This window comes from Lontra canadensis, unplaced genomic scaffold (genome assembly GCF_010015895.1).
Source record: "Lontra canadensis isolate GAN:19392208 unplaced genomic scaffold, GSC_riverotter_1.0 scaffold71, whole genome shotgun sequence".
Taxonomy (NCBI): Eukaryota; Metazoa; Chordata; class Mammalia; order Carnivora; family Mustelidae; genus Lontra; species Lontra canadensis.
The window spans coordinates 2,402,096-2,419,112 of record NW_022631065.1 but is presented as its reverse complement, the minus strand read 5'-3'; the positions used below and the strand labels follow the sequence as shown (position 1 = coordinate 2,419,112).

The 17,017-nt window shown below is 38.6% G+C and overlaps 1 protein-coding gene across 2 annotated transcripts in view; it reads left to right on the top strand.

The window, feature by feature from the left end:
• The window catches only part of DNAH6 (dynein axonemal heavy chain 6), a 231,596-nt gene that overhangs the window by 66,954 nt on the left and 147,625 nt on the right, over positions 1 to 17,017 (top strand). For both annotated transcript variants that reach the window (XM_032880677.1, XM_032880676.1), the window contains exons 19-29: positions 4,346 to 4,558; positions 5,247 to 5,339; positions 6,763 to 6,882; positions 8,981 to 9,161; positions 10,034 to 10,130; positions 12,739 to 12,958; positions 14,401 to 14,565; positions 14,648 to 14,761; positions 15,887 to 16,012; positions 16,092 to 16,247; positions 16,757 to 16,918. In XM_032880677.1, coding sequence (XP_032736568.1) covers positions 4,346 to 4,558; positions 5,247 to 5,339; positions 6,763 to 6,882; positions 8,981 to 9,161; positions 10,034 to 10,130; positions 12,739 to 12,958; positions 14,401 to 14,565; positions 14,648 to 14,761; positions 15,887 to 16,012; positions 16,092 to 16,247; positions 16,757 to 16,918 — 1,647 coding nt within the window. The remainder of the gene's footprint in view (positions 1 to 4,345; positions 4,559 to 5,246; positions 5,340 to 6,762; positions 6,883 to 8,980; positions 9,162 to 10,033; positions 10,131 to 12,738; positions 12,959 to 14,400; positions 14,566 to 14,647; positions 14,762 to 15,886; positions 16,013 to 16,091; positions 16,248 to 16,756; positions 16,919 to 17,017) is intronic.

The following is a 17,017-nucleotide window of genomic DNA, read 5'->3' as shown; positions in this document are numbered from 1 at the left end:
TTTTGTTGTTCTGTGAGTCTACTCTTTCACCAATGTTATACTGTTTTGATAACTAGAGTAAGTCTTGAAATCAGGTAGGTGTAGGTCCTCCAGATTTGTTCTTCTTTTTCACATTTTGTCCATTCGAATTCCTTTACCCTTCCATAGAAATCTTAGAATTAAGTTGTCAATATGTATAAAAAATTGCCAGGAATTTTTGAAAGACTGTGTTGGATGTATAGATCAATTTGAAGAGAACTGACATCTTAGCCAGAGGGAATTTTGTAGTGTCTTATCAGCATATCTCTTAATTTAGTTGTCTTCCTTTATTTTTTTCATTGAAGTTTGCTGTTTCAATATACAGATTCTGCATGTATTTTGTTAGTTTTATAATTAAATATTTTTTATTATCCTATATAGTATTTTGGGGTCTTTAAAAAGATTTATTTATTTATTTATTTATTTGTCAGAGAGAGAGAGAGAGCAAGCGAGCAAGCAAGCATGCAAGAAGCAGGCTCCCTGTAAGGAGCCCAATGTGGGACTCCATCCCAGGGCCCTGGGATCATGACCTGAGCTGAAGGCAGACGCTCAACCAATTGGACCACCGAGGCGTCCCAGTAATATTGTTTTTAATTCCAAATTCCAATTGTTTGTTGCTGCTATATAGCAGAATACTATTGAATACTTGACCTTTGTATATTGATCTTATGTCCTGTGATCTTACTGAATTCATTTTTTAATTTTAGGGGCTTTTTTTTTGTACATTAAAATGAGTTGGGAAGGGTTCCTTCCTTTTCTGTTTTCTGGAGGAAATAGTATAGAGTTAATATTATTTCTTCTTTAAGTGTTTAGTAGAAGTCACTAGTGAAGCCATTTCAGTTTGAAGTCTACTTTTTTGGAAGGCTTTTAACTACAAATTGAATTTCTTTAATATTTATTTAATTTCTTAAATACATATTGAATTATTCAGGTTATCTATTTCTTCTTGAGGGTGTTTTATAATATATTTTTTAAGGTAATGGTCCATTTTATCCAAATTGTTGAATTTATAGACATAGAGTTGATCATATTTCTTTATTATCTTTTAAAAGTATGTGGGATCTGGGGCACCTGGGTGGCTTAGTCAGTTAAATGTCAGGTTCTTGGTTTTGGCCCAGGTCATGATCTCATGAGTTGTGGGATCAGGTCCTGTTTCAGACTCTATGCTCAGCAGGGAGTCTGCTTGAAGATTCTCTTCCTCTGCTGCTCCCCCAACTCACTCACTCTCACTCTTTTTCTCTGTCTCTCTAAAATAAATAAATCTTTAAAAAAAATGTGGAATCAGAAGTGAGCCCCCTTTTTCACTGTTGATGTTGGTAATTTGTATACCTTTCTGTATAGATTTATCTGTTCTCTGTCTGGTAATCCAACCACCCATTCAATTGTTTATTTATGTCAATATGAACTCATGGATATTTACTTTATAATTTGGATTATAATGCAGTACTACATTATTTATTGTTTGCTTAAATCTTTACAACTTTGGCTATTGAGAGCTCTCTCAGTTGACTTCTGTCTCCCTTTTATGTACCTCATCATTTTGTTTTTTTGTATTTTACCTTTATATATACTATATGCATAATATATTATAATATTATAATATCATAACATTATATATTATATATAATATATTATATAATATAATATATTATTGCAATAATATATTGCTACGATTTTTATTTTATACAATCATCTTTCAGGACAATCAAAATAGGAAACAAAATGAAATTTATTTTGCCTTTATTCTATTTCTAGTCTTCATTTCTTTGTATGGATCTAAGACTCTGACTCATAGCTTGAAGAACTTCCTTTAATATTTCTTATTGAGTAGGTATGCTAACAGTGAGTTCCCTAAGTTTCAGTTTTGAGAAATTCTTTATCCTTTATTTTGAATGATAATTTAAATGATAATATAAACTTATCATTCTCAGTCAACAGGTTTTGTTTTTTCTTTCAGCAATTTAAAAGTATCCTGTCATCACTTTCTTGCTTGCATGGTTTCTAACAAGAAATCTGCTATAGTTCTCCCTGTTCTTCTGTAGATAATAGTATTTTTTGGTTGGGCTGCCTTCAAGATTATTTCTTTTTCTTCATTTTGGTCAGTTTATAATGTGATATGCCCAGGTGTGTGTTGTTGTTGTTGTTTACAGTTTGTATTTATCCCATTTTGTGTTCTCTGATTTTCTTGGATCTGTGGTTTGGTATCTGTCTTTAATTTTGAGGAAAAAATGCAGCCATTTATGTTATTCTTTGAGATTTCTGTTGCATATTTTAGACCATTTGATATTGTCCTATAGCTCTTGGATGCTCTGTGGTTTTGGGTTTTGGTTTTTTATTGTTTTAGGTTTTTAACCTCTATTTTCTCTCATGTGTCAGTATGGGGAATTTCTACTCACTTATCTTCCCATTCACAGATAGATTCCTTGGCTGTTTCAAGCTCATCAAAGACATTCTTTATCTTTCTTGCTACCGTTTCCCATTCGAACGTTTATTTAATTCTTAATTATAGCTTCAATCTTTTTTTAAGATTTTATTTATTTGTCAGAGAGAGAGAGAGAAAGAGCACAAGGAGGGGGAGCCGCAGGCAGAGGCAGAAGCAGGCTCCCCACTGAACAAGGAGCCATATGCAAGACTCGATTCCAGGACCCTGGGATCATGACCTGTGCCAAAGGCAGACGCTTAACTAACTGAGCCACCCAGGTGTACCAGCTTACATTTTCCTATTATCATTTCCCATCTGGTATTGGATGTTGCCTACCTTTTCTATTAGAGCCATTACCATGTTAATTATAATTATTTTGCATTCTCTATTAATTTCAACATTGTGCGTCATATCTGAGTCTGGTGGGTTTTTTGTTTGTTTGTTTCTTAAGTGTATGTTTATCTTAGCTTTTTATATAGTTCTGACATTTTTATTGAAAGCCAGGCATCTTATGTAGTACCCTAGATACTGAAGTAAATAATTCTTATGCCTGGAAGTGAGCGTGCCTTTCCTCCTACTTGCCTTTTTATGTGGCATGTTATGTTAAATCTAGTAAGGAATTGGGCTAGATTTGAGGTTTGATGTTGCTATGGTTACCCTCAGTATACTACAAATTGTTCTTTTGATACCTTGTGTTTATGGTTTGGGCTCATTTGCCAAAGATTATTTTTTCAATTTTTGTTTCTCCCTGACCTTGGGTCCTCCCTATAAATTGTCCCCAGAGAGAATCTGTCTCTTGCAGCTAATCAGTCTGTATTCCAGTTATTTTTATTCAATATTTGTTAGTCTGGTGGGAGAGGTTAGGAGGGGCATTCCATTTGTGTTCTGATTAAGCCTCTATCTTAACAAGGCACTGTGTCTCTTGTTCTCAGACTGTTGACCTTCACTGGTGTTCCTGCCCCTCCTCCAGCTGTAGTAATGAGCCCAGATAGTATTTCTTTCCCTCCCCCATGAATAGAGCTTTTATTTTTCCAATTTTGTTTCTCCCGAGATATACAGAAATCTATAGTGGGTTATCACAATGCCTTAAAATGGCAGTGTTTGTTGCTCATTTTCCTGACATTAAGTCATTTGTTTTATATGAAAACTCGGAGAAATGGGTTGATTAGAGTTACAATAGTGGCGGCTGTGTTCCTCTCCCCAGCCAGCACCATAAGGTAGACTTTCTTAGGATTCTCCCCAGTCTTCCCTGTGAACACCTTTGTGTTTATAGACTTCACATTCTTATGCTACCCTACTCTCACTCTTTAGCAATTTATTTTTTTTTCCATTTTTAGCAACTTATTTTTTAAATTTAGCTGAATCTTCTTGCTAGCTTAAGTGACAGCCCAAGGCATCTGTCCTAGGTAAGCAAATTCTCAGGTCCTGTTTTTTTTTTTTTTTTTTTGCTGTGGAGATATCTACAGATAACAGTCTCTTCCCAAATTTTGAGTTAGTTGTTTGCCCTCCAACCTCTATTTTTTGATGGGATCATTAGAAGTCATTAATTTTCAGTTTGTCCAAAATTTTCCTTTTGTAAGAGCACAAGTGGTGTTCTTTCCAGTTCTCCATATTCCTGAATTGAAATCAGAAGCCCTGGGCTATGTTTTTAAGGTAGGGGAGGTGGATAGGGGATGGGGTAATTGGGTGATGAGCATTAAGGAGGGCATTTGACATAATGAGCACTGGGTAGTATAGGCAACTGACAAATCATTAAATTCTACCACTGAAACTAATAACACACTATATGTTAATGAATGAAAGAAAGGAAAGAAGAAAGAAAGGGGAAATAAACTCATATATCTATAGTAAAAAAAAAAAAAAAAGATAAAAAGCATGGTGCCTTTGAGACTGTTTGCTTTCCAGCTTCCAGTTATCATTGACTTGAGGAACCCAACTTTGAAGTCAAGACATTGGGCAGCTATTGAACAAACAGTTGATGCCTCCCTAGTGGACCTTGAAATTCCATTAACCTTGGAGAAGCTCTCTGAGTTGCGTGTTTTTGATTTTGCCCAAGAAATCCAGGACATTTCTGGACAGGCTTCTGGAGAAGCTGCCTTAGAAATAATTCTTAAAAAGGTAAATCTGGAAAATATGTTCTGAAGATCAAGGACTGTATAGATTTTCATATTTAGCATGAAAATCACCAACTTTGGATTCATCTATATGGGTTTTTCATCATTGCACCTCTCAATTTCTCATCAGTCGTCCTTCTGTTGTTTCCTTACATTTATTATTATTACTATTGTCAGCAACACTTTCATCAGTATCCTCTTTCCACTTAGTTTATAGTCCACTTTGATGACAACAAAGTTTGATATTTACAGGCTTATATGAAAAACCACATTCCAAGGAAGATCTTTTATACCAAAATACATCATCTTTCAAACTACCAGAAAAAAGTAACAGTGTGAAATGCTACAAGACAATGAAGAGACTTCCCTACTTAAGCTACTTACCTCCTTACCCTAAAAATGCACACATACCCACAAATCACCTGTGTAAAAAGAAATATTTTCCTTACATTTAAGGCATAAAGTAGTAAGGGATGGACATTAACATATCACACGTTATTTATATGTATTTAAAATCAATAAAATTTAGCATATCAGTATCGTTTAACCAGGAAGAAGATTTCAAGAATTTTAAAGGCAGTAAAGAGGAAAATGGGATGATTATGGAGTTTTCACTTATTTTATTCTACTTGCATTTATTGAATACCTAAACAAATTAATTTTGGTATCCTAAGAATTGAATTATTTCTAAGGTGGAGGATTCTTGGAAAACAACGGAATTCGTCGTTCTCCCTCACCGTGACTCCAAAGATGTGTTTATCCTGGGTGGCACAGATGACATACAGGTAGGGTAACTGGGTTATTGAAAACCCATGGTAAAGATTGGTCAGACCTACTCCTGAATCTTCTATGGGAGATTATGATGAAGGAATGAAATATGAGAGTTACTAAGAAAAAATCTAATTGGAAAGGCAAAATATGAATATGAATAATTGACAGATATGCTTGTACATGAAATATTAGCAAAGCAATAAAAGTGGCATACATATGAATTATAATTGTATACTTAACAGTTGAAAAGTTTAGAAAAGCAAGAGATAATTTATAAGCTGAAGTGATCACAGCATCCTTCCTAGACCAGCCAAGACATGCTGGACCTTAAAGAATAAATGGTATTTGACAGACATAGATGAGAATGAAAGGCATTTCAAACCATTTAAATGAGGCAAAGAAACATGAACAAGCATTTCAGGTTTATACCGCATGAAGAAACTAAGTTCACCTGAATTTTTTTGAGATAGGAGTAGATGGCCATACTCTCTGAAAAATGAAAGAAAATAAATCTAATCCATGCGTTTGGAATATTCTTAAATGATTTAAAATTCAAACACATATTTGTTTAGCAAAAGGATCTGTATCTTACGGCCAAATTTAAAAAGCAAAGCCTTGAGCCATTTGGGTGTACCCATACGAGAACTAATGATGAAATGACTTTGCCAGGTGTAGGTTGGAAGAGCAAGACCAGATGTTACTGTTGGCAGTAGACGAGAGAGCAAACCTAAGATGAAAGTCAGGTAGAAACAGGCCAAGTGATGCTGGGTGATGGGACATCTGCTCTCAAGAAATTTATAATTTAAATAGGGCAATTAAAATCCTTTAGATTAACAGACACATTTTTTAGAATTCATATGTTCTGTAAGAATTGCTGTAGTGTAAAGGGGAAAAGTAGGGGAAGGAGGTAGAGGGAAAACTGTTTATAGTCATTCTAACCTTGATATGAATGAGTTCAATTTCCCTATTCCTCAAGATAATTGAGATAAAGCAATGTTTCACTGGATAGAGAAGATACCTAATTTTGCAAGTTTTGAGTACTTTGAGAAATAAAGGCTTAGATGACCAAATGGTATAAAGAAGGTACCAGATACCTTAAAGTACGGGGAGAGAGGAGAAGAGTATTGAACCAAACAACAACAACAACAAAAAATGTGCCATTAATAATTACAGAAATAGGTAAGACTTTGGCAATCAGAAGTCTCTCAGTGACATCTGAGAGAATGTGAGAGTGGGTTGTGAGGCACTGATAAGGTTGTGAAGCACTGATAAGGATAAGTGGATAAGGAAGGGAAATAGATCAGTAGGAAACAGTAGGCGGGACGAGGCTATTTATTCAAAAAGTTGGACTTTGGACTCTTGGGATTAAACATCTGTAATTATCTTTGAGAGCACAAACTCATGATGCTGCATGTTTTTTTTCTTCTTTGTTTAAAGGTCCTTCTTGATGACAGCACCATCAACATTGCAACCATTGCCTCATCACGTTATGTTGGTCCATTGAAAACTCGAGTGGATGACTGGCAGAAACAACTTGCCTTATTTAATCAAACACTGGTGAGTGAAGGCAGTTTCAGTTCATGCACTCAGAGAATTGGAGAGCCACGGTACTTTAGAAATAATTTCTTTAATCATTTAAATATGATATAGTTTAGAAATAAGACTTAATTGTTGACATTTTATTATATTCAGAATGTAAGGAAAATGCAAATATACTAAGTTCTTCTTTATATGATTATGCCATATCATATTAATTATTATTGCCATGAAACAAAATACCACAAATTTGGTGGTATGAAACAATCTATATTTATTTTCCCACAGTTTCTGTGGGTCAGGGGTTCAGGTATGGCTTAACTGAATCTCCTACTTAGGGTCTCACAAAGGTTCAATCAAGATGTGGGCCATGACTTGGTTCTCATCAGAGGTTCAACTCAAGGAGGATCCCTTTCCAAGCTCACTCACATTGTTGGCAGAAACCATTTCCTCACAACTCTGGGATTAAGGGCTTCAATTTCTTGCTGGCTCTCAGGTGGAGGTCATTCTCAGCTCCTCTATGTTGCCCACATTTTTTGTTTACTTATAAATCTATAGTTTTATTGAGACAAAAGTGACAATGTGATATGAAGTTTACATTTAAACCAAGTTTTCATTAAAAAAACTAGCACCTGTCTGAAAAGATTTTATAATGGAGTTCTAGATGCTGGTCTAGATGATATGAACTACTGATGGGTATCATGATTCAAGATAGCATTTTTGGTATTTGTCAATTCCTAAGTTGTTTTAAGGTGATCACTGCCCTAGTATGAAAGCTTAACCTTTTTCTGAGACCAGGACTTTTGAAATCATTCAACTCTTGACATGATTCAATGAACTTGTGTTGTCACTAACTGAATCCTGCCACAAATGGTTTCAGAATTCAAAATTCAAAAAACAGAAAGCTCTAAGAATTTTTCACCTTAAGAGTATACGCCCTTGTCTTCAGCTCTTCTCATTCCCCCTACACCACCCTCTTTCCCTCCCTAAGTACCTCAGCCAGTTGATATATTAAACTTTGTAATTGGAAAAGAAAGGTGCATACACTCCAATGAAAGACGATCTCCTCAACCGGTTTCCATCCCAAAATGGCAGGCAGCTTTGGTACCTTATTAAGTGGCTTAAACCTTTGCTGGCAACAGCTTTAAGCTCAGGCAGGGAACACCTGGGCTTCTAAGTTTCAGGCATTCACAGCTTTTAGACAACCTCTCACAGTACCACAACAACCTCGTATTTACTGGAAAAACACACACTGTTGCTTTAAGTCTCCTTGGTACCCTTCCTTGTGGTACCCCTTTCCTTTTTATTTTATTCTACTTCAGATTACCCCACAGTAGAACAAAAAATCCATTTTACTGACCTTACTTTGCTCCCATCCAATATCTTTCTTAGACTGCAAGTTTTTAGCTTGACCTAATTATGCTTAGATTTCTAAATATTCTTTTTTTTAATTTTTAAGATTTTATTCATATATTTGACAGTGACAGAGGTAGCGAGAGCAGGAACACAAGCAGGGGGAGTGGGAGAGGGAGAAGCAGGATTCCTGCTGAGCAGTGAACCCGATGCAGGCTCGATTCTAGGACCCTGGGATCATGACCTGAACCAAAGGCAGACGCTTAACCCACTGAGCCACCCAGGTGCCCCAGGTTTCTAAATATTCTAATATGAAAAGTTATCTGTACAATAATAAAGGCACTAAGTAGGAAAAGATCTTTTGTTCCAACTTTGTTTCATGGAGATCATTTTTAGGAATCTACCCTCTTTGATGAACCCCTTATAATCTCACCCCTGCCCAGCCTCCTCTATTGATGGCTGAGCCCTATGAAGGGAGGGACTATAGAGCAAAGTAATGTTTTCATAGGGGGCCCTTAAAAAAGTTCCAAATGATGGGGACTATCCAAAGAATTAACTGGAAAGTAAGAGACTTGAGATAAACCAGGGAGCGCTTGTGACACTAGGGCTCAGGCATAACCCCAAATCCAGAGTGAGAAGTGAGAAACTCTCACAGATGTTGGGCCGACACATGCACTGGCAGGAGGCATAGAGGACCATGAGAACTAGGTCCTGACACTGCATTTCTGGGATGAAAAATTTGATGATGCCCACATTTTCCTCCTAGGAAGAGTGGCTAAACTGCCAGAGAAACTGGCTCTACCTAGAAAGTATTTTTAATGCTCCCGATATTCAGAGGCAGCTGCCTGCCGAGGCGAAGATGTTCCTGCAAGTGGATAAGTCGTGGAAAGAAATCATGAGGAAGGTGAACCGGCTGCCTAACGCTCTTCGAGCAGCGACTCAACCAGGTAATAAAGAGACTTTACAACCATCTATAAGATTCTGGCAATATGGGGGTACACTCAGTCCTTGTTGATTCTCGTCAGCATTGATGACCACGAACAGTTGTAGTGCATCCAACACTCTTGCTGAAAAATGTGAACTGAGCACTGTTGTTGCTGTTGTTGTTAACTATTATCGCTATTATTATTACTCATCAGCTTAGTTCATAATTTTGGCACCCAAGAATCTGATTATTTCTGCTCCTCTTATAATTTGGGGATTCTGCCACAGAGTACCAGTGAGGCCTGCGTGTCACAATTTGACTACAAGATATATATTCACGTTCAGTTGACCCATTCTGCTAAAGCTCTCAGACTTAGAACCATAAAAATGTCCCCATCTGATTTTTCATTAATTCATGAAAAACATTTGTGATGGAGGGCTCTTTTGACACAGTTGAGTGGCATTTGAGCAGAAAGCAGCAGGAAAGAGGGAGTGAGACACATGTGCAAATCTGAGAGAGGGTGTGAAAGTCAGAGAGAAGAACAAAGTTGAAGCCCCAAAGTGAGAACACACTTAGCGTGCACAATGGTCTGTGCTTGGGTTTGGCTTTGGTTCTTGCACCAAAAAAGTGGGGTGCACCAGCTAAAAATTGTTGCAGGTTGAATACTTGCTCGTCTGTGGTAATTATTAAAATTAATATTAGATAATGTTACTAAAAGTAACAGTTAACGTTGTTAGCCAACCTCCCACAATTTATGTTTTTTCGACCATTTCTTATCAAATAAAGGCAAAGCTTTAAAGAATGTTAATGTCGTATTTTACTTCCACTTAAAATGGTATTTTCTATTTATTTTTAACACAATTTTACCATTACCTTTTTCTGCCCAATAAACAGGACTTCTGGAGACTTTTCAAAATAATAATGCATTACTTGACCAAATTCAAAAGTGTCTAGAGGCATATTTAGAATCAAAAAGAGTCATCTTTCCAAGGTAAGTTTATAAAGCAACCTATAATATTTTTAGTAGTGAAAACTATCCATTAATTTAAAAGGATATACTTAAAAAGAAACCATAACCTCAAAACATCAGGGAACCAGAACAAGAAACAAGAAAGATATGATAGTTGGCCGATCAGTCCAGCTGGTATCTTGACTGGGGAGTGTAAGGCTCAAGAATAGAGGTCAAGTAGTTGGTGGAGGACTAAGTGGGTGAGTACCCAAGGTGCCGGAGGGATTCTTGGTCTCAGTATTGTTTCATTGTTGGGTGCACGTGTGTGTGTCTGCCTGTGTGTGTCCATAGATGTGCATGTGAAAAGTCAGAGGCCATTTTTGCCTGAGCAGGTTTCTTTGGATTAATCAGTGACCTAAGAGTGTCACTGGAGAAGTTGTCTAAGAGATCTTTTTACAAAAGTCCAAATGAAATTTTTTATTCATCTCTTTATTCCAAAAACATACCAAATGTTGTGCTAAGTGCTGAAGATACAAAGAAGAAAAAGCTGGATTCCTGCCTTAATGGGGCTCATGGTTAACAGGTGAATAATCATGTAAATAAACCATTATAATACAGTTTTTTTAACACCAGGATAAACTACGTGATGATAGCCAAAGCTCCCAGCTTCAATCATTAGGGCATATTGTACTATAAGACAGGGCAAAGTGGTTCATCTTCCCTGGTATTTTCCTGTTAGTTGTTAAAGAAATGGCCATTAAGGTCTGTCCTTGGACAAGCACTGTGGCAACCACGGGTAGGTGCTTATCTGGGTTACTTGGTTGAGAAGGATTGTTGCTGGGGTCCAGGACAGGGTATGAGTGTGCACGAGAAATCCAAGATCCAGAAGATTTAGTTGAGTTTTAACAGAAGTGGTCAGGCTTTAAGAATACACACAAATCTTACTAAAACATCAATTCAGGCAACATGGAGAAAGATGAAAGACTTTGAGGTTTGGAATGTGCCTTTTGTCTGTTTCACTCTTAAATCAGTGGTTCCCAGCATGAGTCTCCCAAAGCCAGAGAAAATCTGTACACTACTTTTGATACTTAAAGCTAGAAACAAATTCACCTGTGATAATATTGACCACCGAAAAGCATCCGCTTTTATTTGTTCTTTCACTTAGAACTGCGTGAACTAGTTCTGCTATATGTGTTCCGTCAGGAGGCTCTATGTGGTGTTGATTTACCCTGTAGGCTTTCATGAAGATATACTGTGAGCTGCAGACCAAGGTAGCTCCTGGTAGCAAGATGAATACAGTACTGTTCCTGCTCTCACACGGCTCATGGTCCAGTCTTTATAGTTGTCTGTTTCATTAGTTGAAAGAGAGGCATGGGCACAAATTAATTACTACTGGATGGTAAAGAAGCGGGACTGAGTCCAACCAAAATCATCTTTATTTCTAACTAATAACCGCCTTTGCATTCCCAGCCAGGGGCCCTGGACAAAATTTTAAGCAGACCTCACAAATTTTCTGGTCATTCTCAAATAATAATATAAACAAACAAAAACCTCTCGTCACCTCAACCCAATAAATGATCTCTAATAATCAAACTCTGAACTCCTTTCAAAGTGAAAACTTCCCCCCTTCTCTGCCCAAGCCTGTTGCAGGTCTAAAGGTTTTAGTGATAATGAGGATATGTGGGGACCAACCCGCCCCTCTCCCTATGAGGTTTCTGAGGTCTCCAGGTTTGGGGCAAGGAGAAGAGAGGAAAGGCAGCAGAGCAGCTGACCTACCTGGCCCCCTCTTTTCCACGTGGGGCCTGCTGTGGGCTCTTTTCCATCCGTTCCCTTCTAAACCAAGGGGTCTCTCATAGGCAGCCTCCTCCACTCTAGAGGTGAACTGTCTTCTCTGACCAGGCCCTTATCCCTCTCCCTCATCCGTGGGCATCCAGGTATGCCCCCTCTCCAGTTCTCTTCCTGTGGTGTCTTCGTGCCTCCAAATGGCCCTGGTGGTCAAGATCTAAGAAGATGCCACTCAGGATCACACAAGTATGGCCCACATGTGGATATTCACAGAACCAAATAAAGCTTCTATAACCACCTGTCCATCTACCCAACACATTAGGTATTAAAAGTAGGGACGTGTGGGGCACCTGGGTGGCTCAGTGGGTTAAAGCCTCTGCCTTCGGCTCAGGTCATGATCCCAGGGTACTGGGATCGAGCCCCACATTGGGCTCTTTGCTCAGCAGGAAGCCTGCTTCCTCCTTTCTCTCTGCCTGCCTCTCTGCCTACTTGTGATCTCTATCTGTCAAATAAATAAAATCTTAAAAAAAAAAAAGTAGGGACATGTAAGGTAAGGCTAGGTTCTAGGGAAAACAAATACTATATCTTTACTCGAGAACAAATCAGGGTCATGGAAAGAGCTGGCATTTTTTATAATTTTTTGAAAAGTATCTATCTTTTATGTGTCAGGCACTAATTCTAGATGTCTGAGATGCAGCCACTCTAGTCTCCATAATGGCTGTAGAGACACCTGGTCTCCCAGGAAACCCAGGACCAGAAGGTTGGAAGTTTAGGAAATCAGTGACTGGGAAAGAGATAGGGCTAAAGGATTTATCTTTCATGTCGACACTTTCAAGTTATATTTTAAGTATTTTCTTTAATCCAGATTTTACTTCTTATCAAATGATGAGCTTCTGGAGATTCTGGCCCAGACACGAAATCCCCAAGCTGTGCAGCCACACTTAAGGAAATGCTTTGACTCCATTTCAAAGCTTGAATTTGCTATCATGCCTCCTACTGAAGGAAAAATTCCTGGTGTGGAAGGAGAGCCAGAAAAGATTTACACCAATGATATTTTAGCAATGCTGTCACCAGAAGGAGAACGGGTAAGGTGCTTTTTGTTTATGATTCTTTATAGGGAAAGCTTTGTTGCCATTCCCGGGTAGAGGGTAGAAGTGTACTTCTTGTCACTCTAAGTGTTCATCACGAGCTACCGCATCATACTCTGCGGCCTCAGCAGTTTCAAAGATAACGAAGATGAGATGTTTGCCTGCAAAGGGGTCTAGTGGAGCTACAGTCAAACAAACAATTGAAAAGTACCACAGTAAGTGCGGTAACAGAGGTGTGTGCTTTGTTCTTGGGAACAGAGTGGAGGTAACTGGAGCCCAGCCTTATTTAGCTCTCCACAAGAGGCAGAAGAGTGAGCTGGTTAAGAGCACTGGGTTTACTGCCGGCCACCTGGAACCAGGTCCCATCCCATCCCATCTATAAAATGAGGAATAGTAACAGGGCCTGATTAATGAGATGCTGAGGATTTTCAAATAGTATTTGAAATTGTTTGTGTGTGTGTGTGTGTCTATAAAACATATAATTCTATGTAGATTACTCAGAACTGTACCCAGCAGGTGCTATGAAAGTGTTAGTTGTCATTGTTGGCAGTGGTGTATCCAGGACACTGCACAATGTCTGGTGTGCAGTAAACACCAAGGGAGTGAATGTATTAGCAAACTGCAGAGAACCACAGGACTTCACAGAGAGAAATCTCTCTCTCCCGCTCTCTCTCTCTACCCCCTCACCTACCTACCTATCTCTCTCTCTCTCTCTCTCTCTCTCTCTCACACACACACACACACACACACAGAATCAGCCAAAGAACATGGAGCAGAGACATGGGAGGGAGAGCATTCCTTACAGAGGAAATGTGTGGGGAAATGCTGAGGATTTCAGTCCAGTTAGAGCAGGAAATGTATCCACAAGAGTGGCAGGAACCTATAAACATTTTACTTGTCCTCAATTGACTCTCTTGCAAAAGAATTTGCTCATCACTAATGCAGAAGAAGAGAAAGGGGAGGACCACAGCTAGGACCCAGGGAAAACATGGAAGTTAAAGGGAAAGTGGAAGATCTAAGAGACCCAGACAAGCAAGGCAGTCAGGTCACTGGAAGTCTAAGAAATAAGTATGTGTAGGACTGAAAAATATCATTTGGACTTGACAACTGAAAGAACATCGGTAACCTTAATGACCTTACCAGGTTTAGAGGAAGAGTTGGGGCCAAAAATCAAATGGCAATAAGTAGGAAAAGAAAGTAAGGGAATTCATGTAGTCAGTGTAGTCGCATATACTCCTTTTTTCAGGGATTTGGCTCCAAAGGGAAGCATTAAAAAAAAAAAAAAAAAAGAGTAGAGATGTAGAGTGGGATATCAATAGAAGGTTCTAGTATTTGTGGTTAAGCTTCAGTGTGTCAGGGGTCTATTATAGAAGTACAGAAGATGTACGACTGGAAAGTGCCACACTGAACATGTTGTTATTGCTCTGACTCTTCTCTAGGTTAGCTTGGGAAAAGGCCTGAAAGCCCGGGGCAACGTGGAGGAATGGCTTGTTAAAGTGGAGGAAGCCATGTTTACGTCTCTGCGTCGCCTGTGCAAATCTGCCATGGCTGACTATCAGGGGAAACCAAGGACAGCCTGGGTGATTGCTGGCCACCCTTCTCAAGTAACACACTCCTTAAATTTCCACCTCTGAGTGCATTTCTGGTGAGATGCATCACACACTTAAGAACAGTGTTTCCATGCAGGTGATCCTGACCATTTCTCAAATCATGTGGTGCCGTGATTTGACTGAGTGTCTGGGAAGAAAAGATGTTAATCACATAGAGGCCCTGGAGGAGTTTGAGAAAGTAAACTTCGAGGTGAGATGTTTAACAGGGTGGCATTGAACACAATGCTGTGCAAGATGATCTCAGTATGTTTTTTTGATTGGCTGATGCAAGTCGCGTATTTCAGAAATTTTAATACTCTGACCTGACTTACAAAGCTTTGGGGTTCTTATAAAAACCATTTATGTTCAGGTTTTCTTAGGAACACTACCTTGATATTTGTATAATATTTATAAGAATACTTATAAAAATAGGAGGAAAAGACCATTTACAAAGGAAAATCTCAGGATTATAATGGTTTGCAACATTTAAGGAGACTTTGTATTTAGTAGGTCTTGGATATCTCTCACGGAAGATTATTCAATCCAGGAAAACCCCAGGATTCCTATTCTTAGGCTCAAGATGTGCTTTTCTACTATTCTAGAAAATCCTCAGACAGCTAACAATAAAACAATAAATAACTGAATCCAGTACCATTCTACAAGAATTTTTAAGCTATAGTTCATGAATGCCATTTTACAACTATGCCTAATCTTTAACTCCAAATTTAATTCTACTTGCAAGTAAGTTTGCATTTTTTAAAAATTACCTTTGAAACAGAAAAGGGGAGAAACAAGTTTCTTGAGATGAAAGAACCTATCTCTTGAGGACTTCATAGGATTTCATGTCATAGGGGCGCCTGGTGGCTTAGTTGGTTAAGTGGTTGCCTTTGGCTCAGGTCATGATCTTAGGGTTCTGGGACTGAGCCCTGCACTGGGCTCCCTGTTCAGTAGGGAGCCTACTTATCCCTCTCCCCCTGCCCCCAACTGTCTCTCAAATAAATAAATTTTTAAAAAATTTTAAAAAGAAAAAGATTGAACTGTTTAGGTGAAAATTGGGAGCACAATCTGCCCAAAAATGCTCTAATTGAATCAATTATTGGCTTATTTAAAATGTTCAGGTTTTCTGATTATCAGAGGAAAAACTACCCCTGAAAATGAGGAGTACTTCCTTAATCATATTTAATTTTTAGGGAGGACAATCTTCTCTAGAAACATTGTCTTGGCAAATGTCTACTCCAAATTTAATAGCAAAAAATAGAAAAAAAATGGTAAAAAAATTATATATGTAAGCTGATTATTGAAAATTGAATATGACAATTTTTCTTTTGATTTGCAGAGATTAAATGCCCTGGCGGTGATAGTTCGAGGTAATCTTCCAAAATTGCACAGAAACATCATAACTGCCTTAATTACAATTGATGTACATGCAAGAGACATAGTCACTGAACTTGTTCAAGCCAAGGTAACTTTTATTTAAGCAAAATCATGTATTTCTTCCTGAAATTAGTGCATTTAATATACCTATCATTGTTATCACATAGGTAGAGAAGATCGATTCCTTTGACTGGCAGAGACAACTGCGCTATTATTGGGATGTAGATCTGGATAATTGCGTGGCTAGGATGGCACTCTCTCAGTACACGTATGGCTACGAGTATTTGGGTGCATGCCCAAGATTAGTTATTACTCCTCTCACGGTAAGTTAGTGATGACAGGTTAATCGTGACACCTCTCTTAAAATAGTCTTGGAAAAGGGCGCCTGGATGACTCAGTTGGTTAAGCATCTGCCTTCAGCTTAGATCATGATTCCCAGGGGCCTGGCATTGAGCCCCAAGTCGGGGGAGTCCCTGCTCAGCAGGGGAGTCTGCTTCTCCCTATCTCTCAGCCCCTGCTCATTCTCTCTCTCTCTCTCTCTAATGAATAAGTAAAGTCTTTAAAAACAAATAGTCTTGAAAAGTTCCATCCAAAATAAAACAAAAAAAAAACAAAAAAACTTCCCTCCAACCTTAATTCTTCAAAGGATCTGCCATGAGTACATCTTTGTGAAGCAGAGATGTGCATCATTGATCATGTGCCTGAATCTTTGAGTAAATCTCAAGTGCTGTAAACTCTTTCATAGAAAATAATGACCCTCTCCCATAGAAAGGAAGGGATCTATAAATTGAGTCGGTTCCCTTCAACAATGACAGTTTCTGTGTTTCTTCAGGATCGCTGCTACCTTTGCCTCATGGGGGCTTTGCAGCTCGACCTGGGAGGCGCGCCAGCTGGCCCCGCTGGCACTGGGAAAACAGAGACGACCAAAGACCTAGCTAAAGCTCTTGCCATCCAGTGTGTGGTCTTCAACTGCTCCGATGGTTTGGACTACAAGGTACAGGTCCAGCATCTGAACACTACCGTGAAGTGACTTATGGGCTTACTCACTTGCGACATGGCCTGACAAGGGGTGATGGCAAGCAAGGGGGAAAAT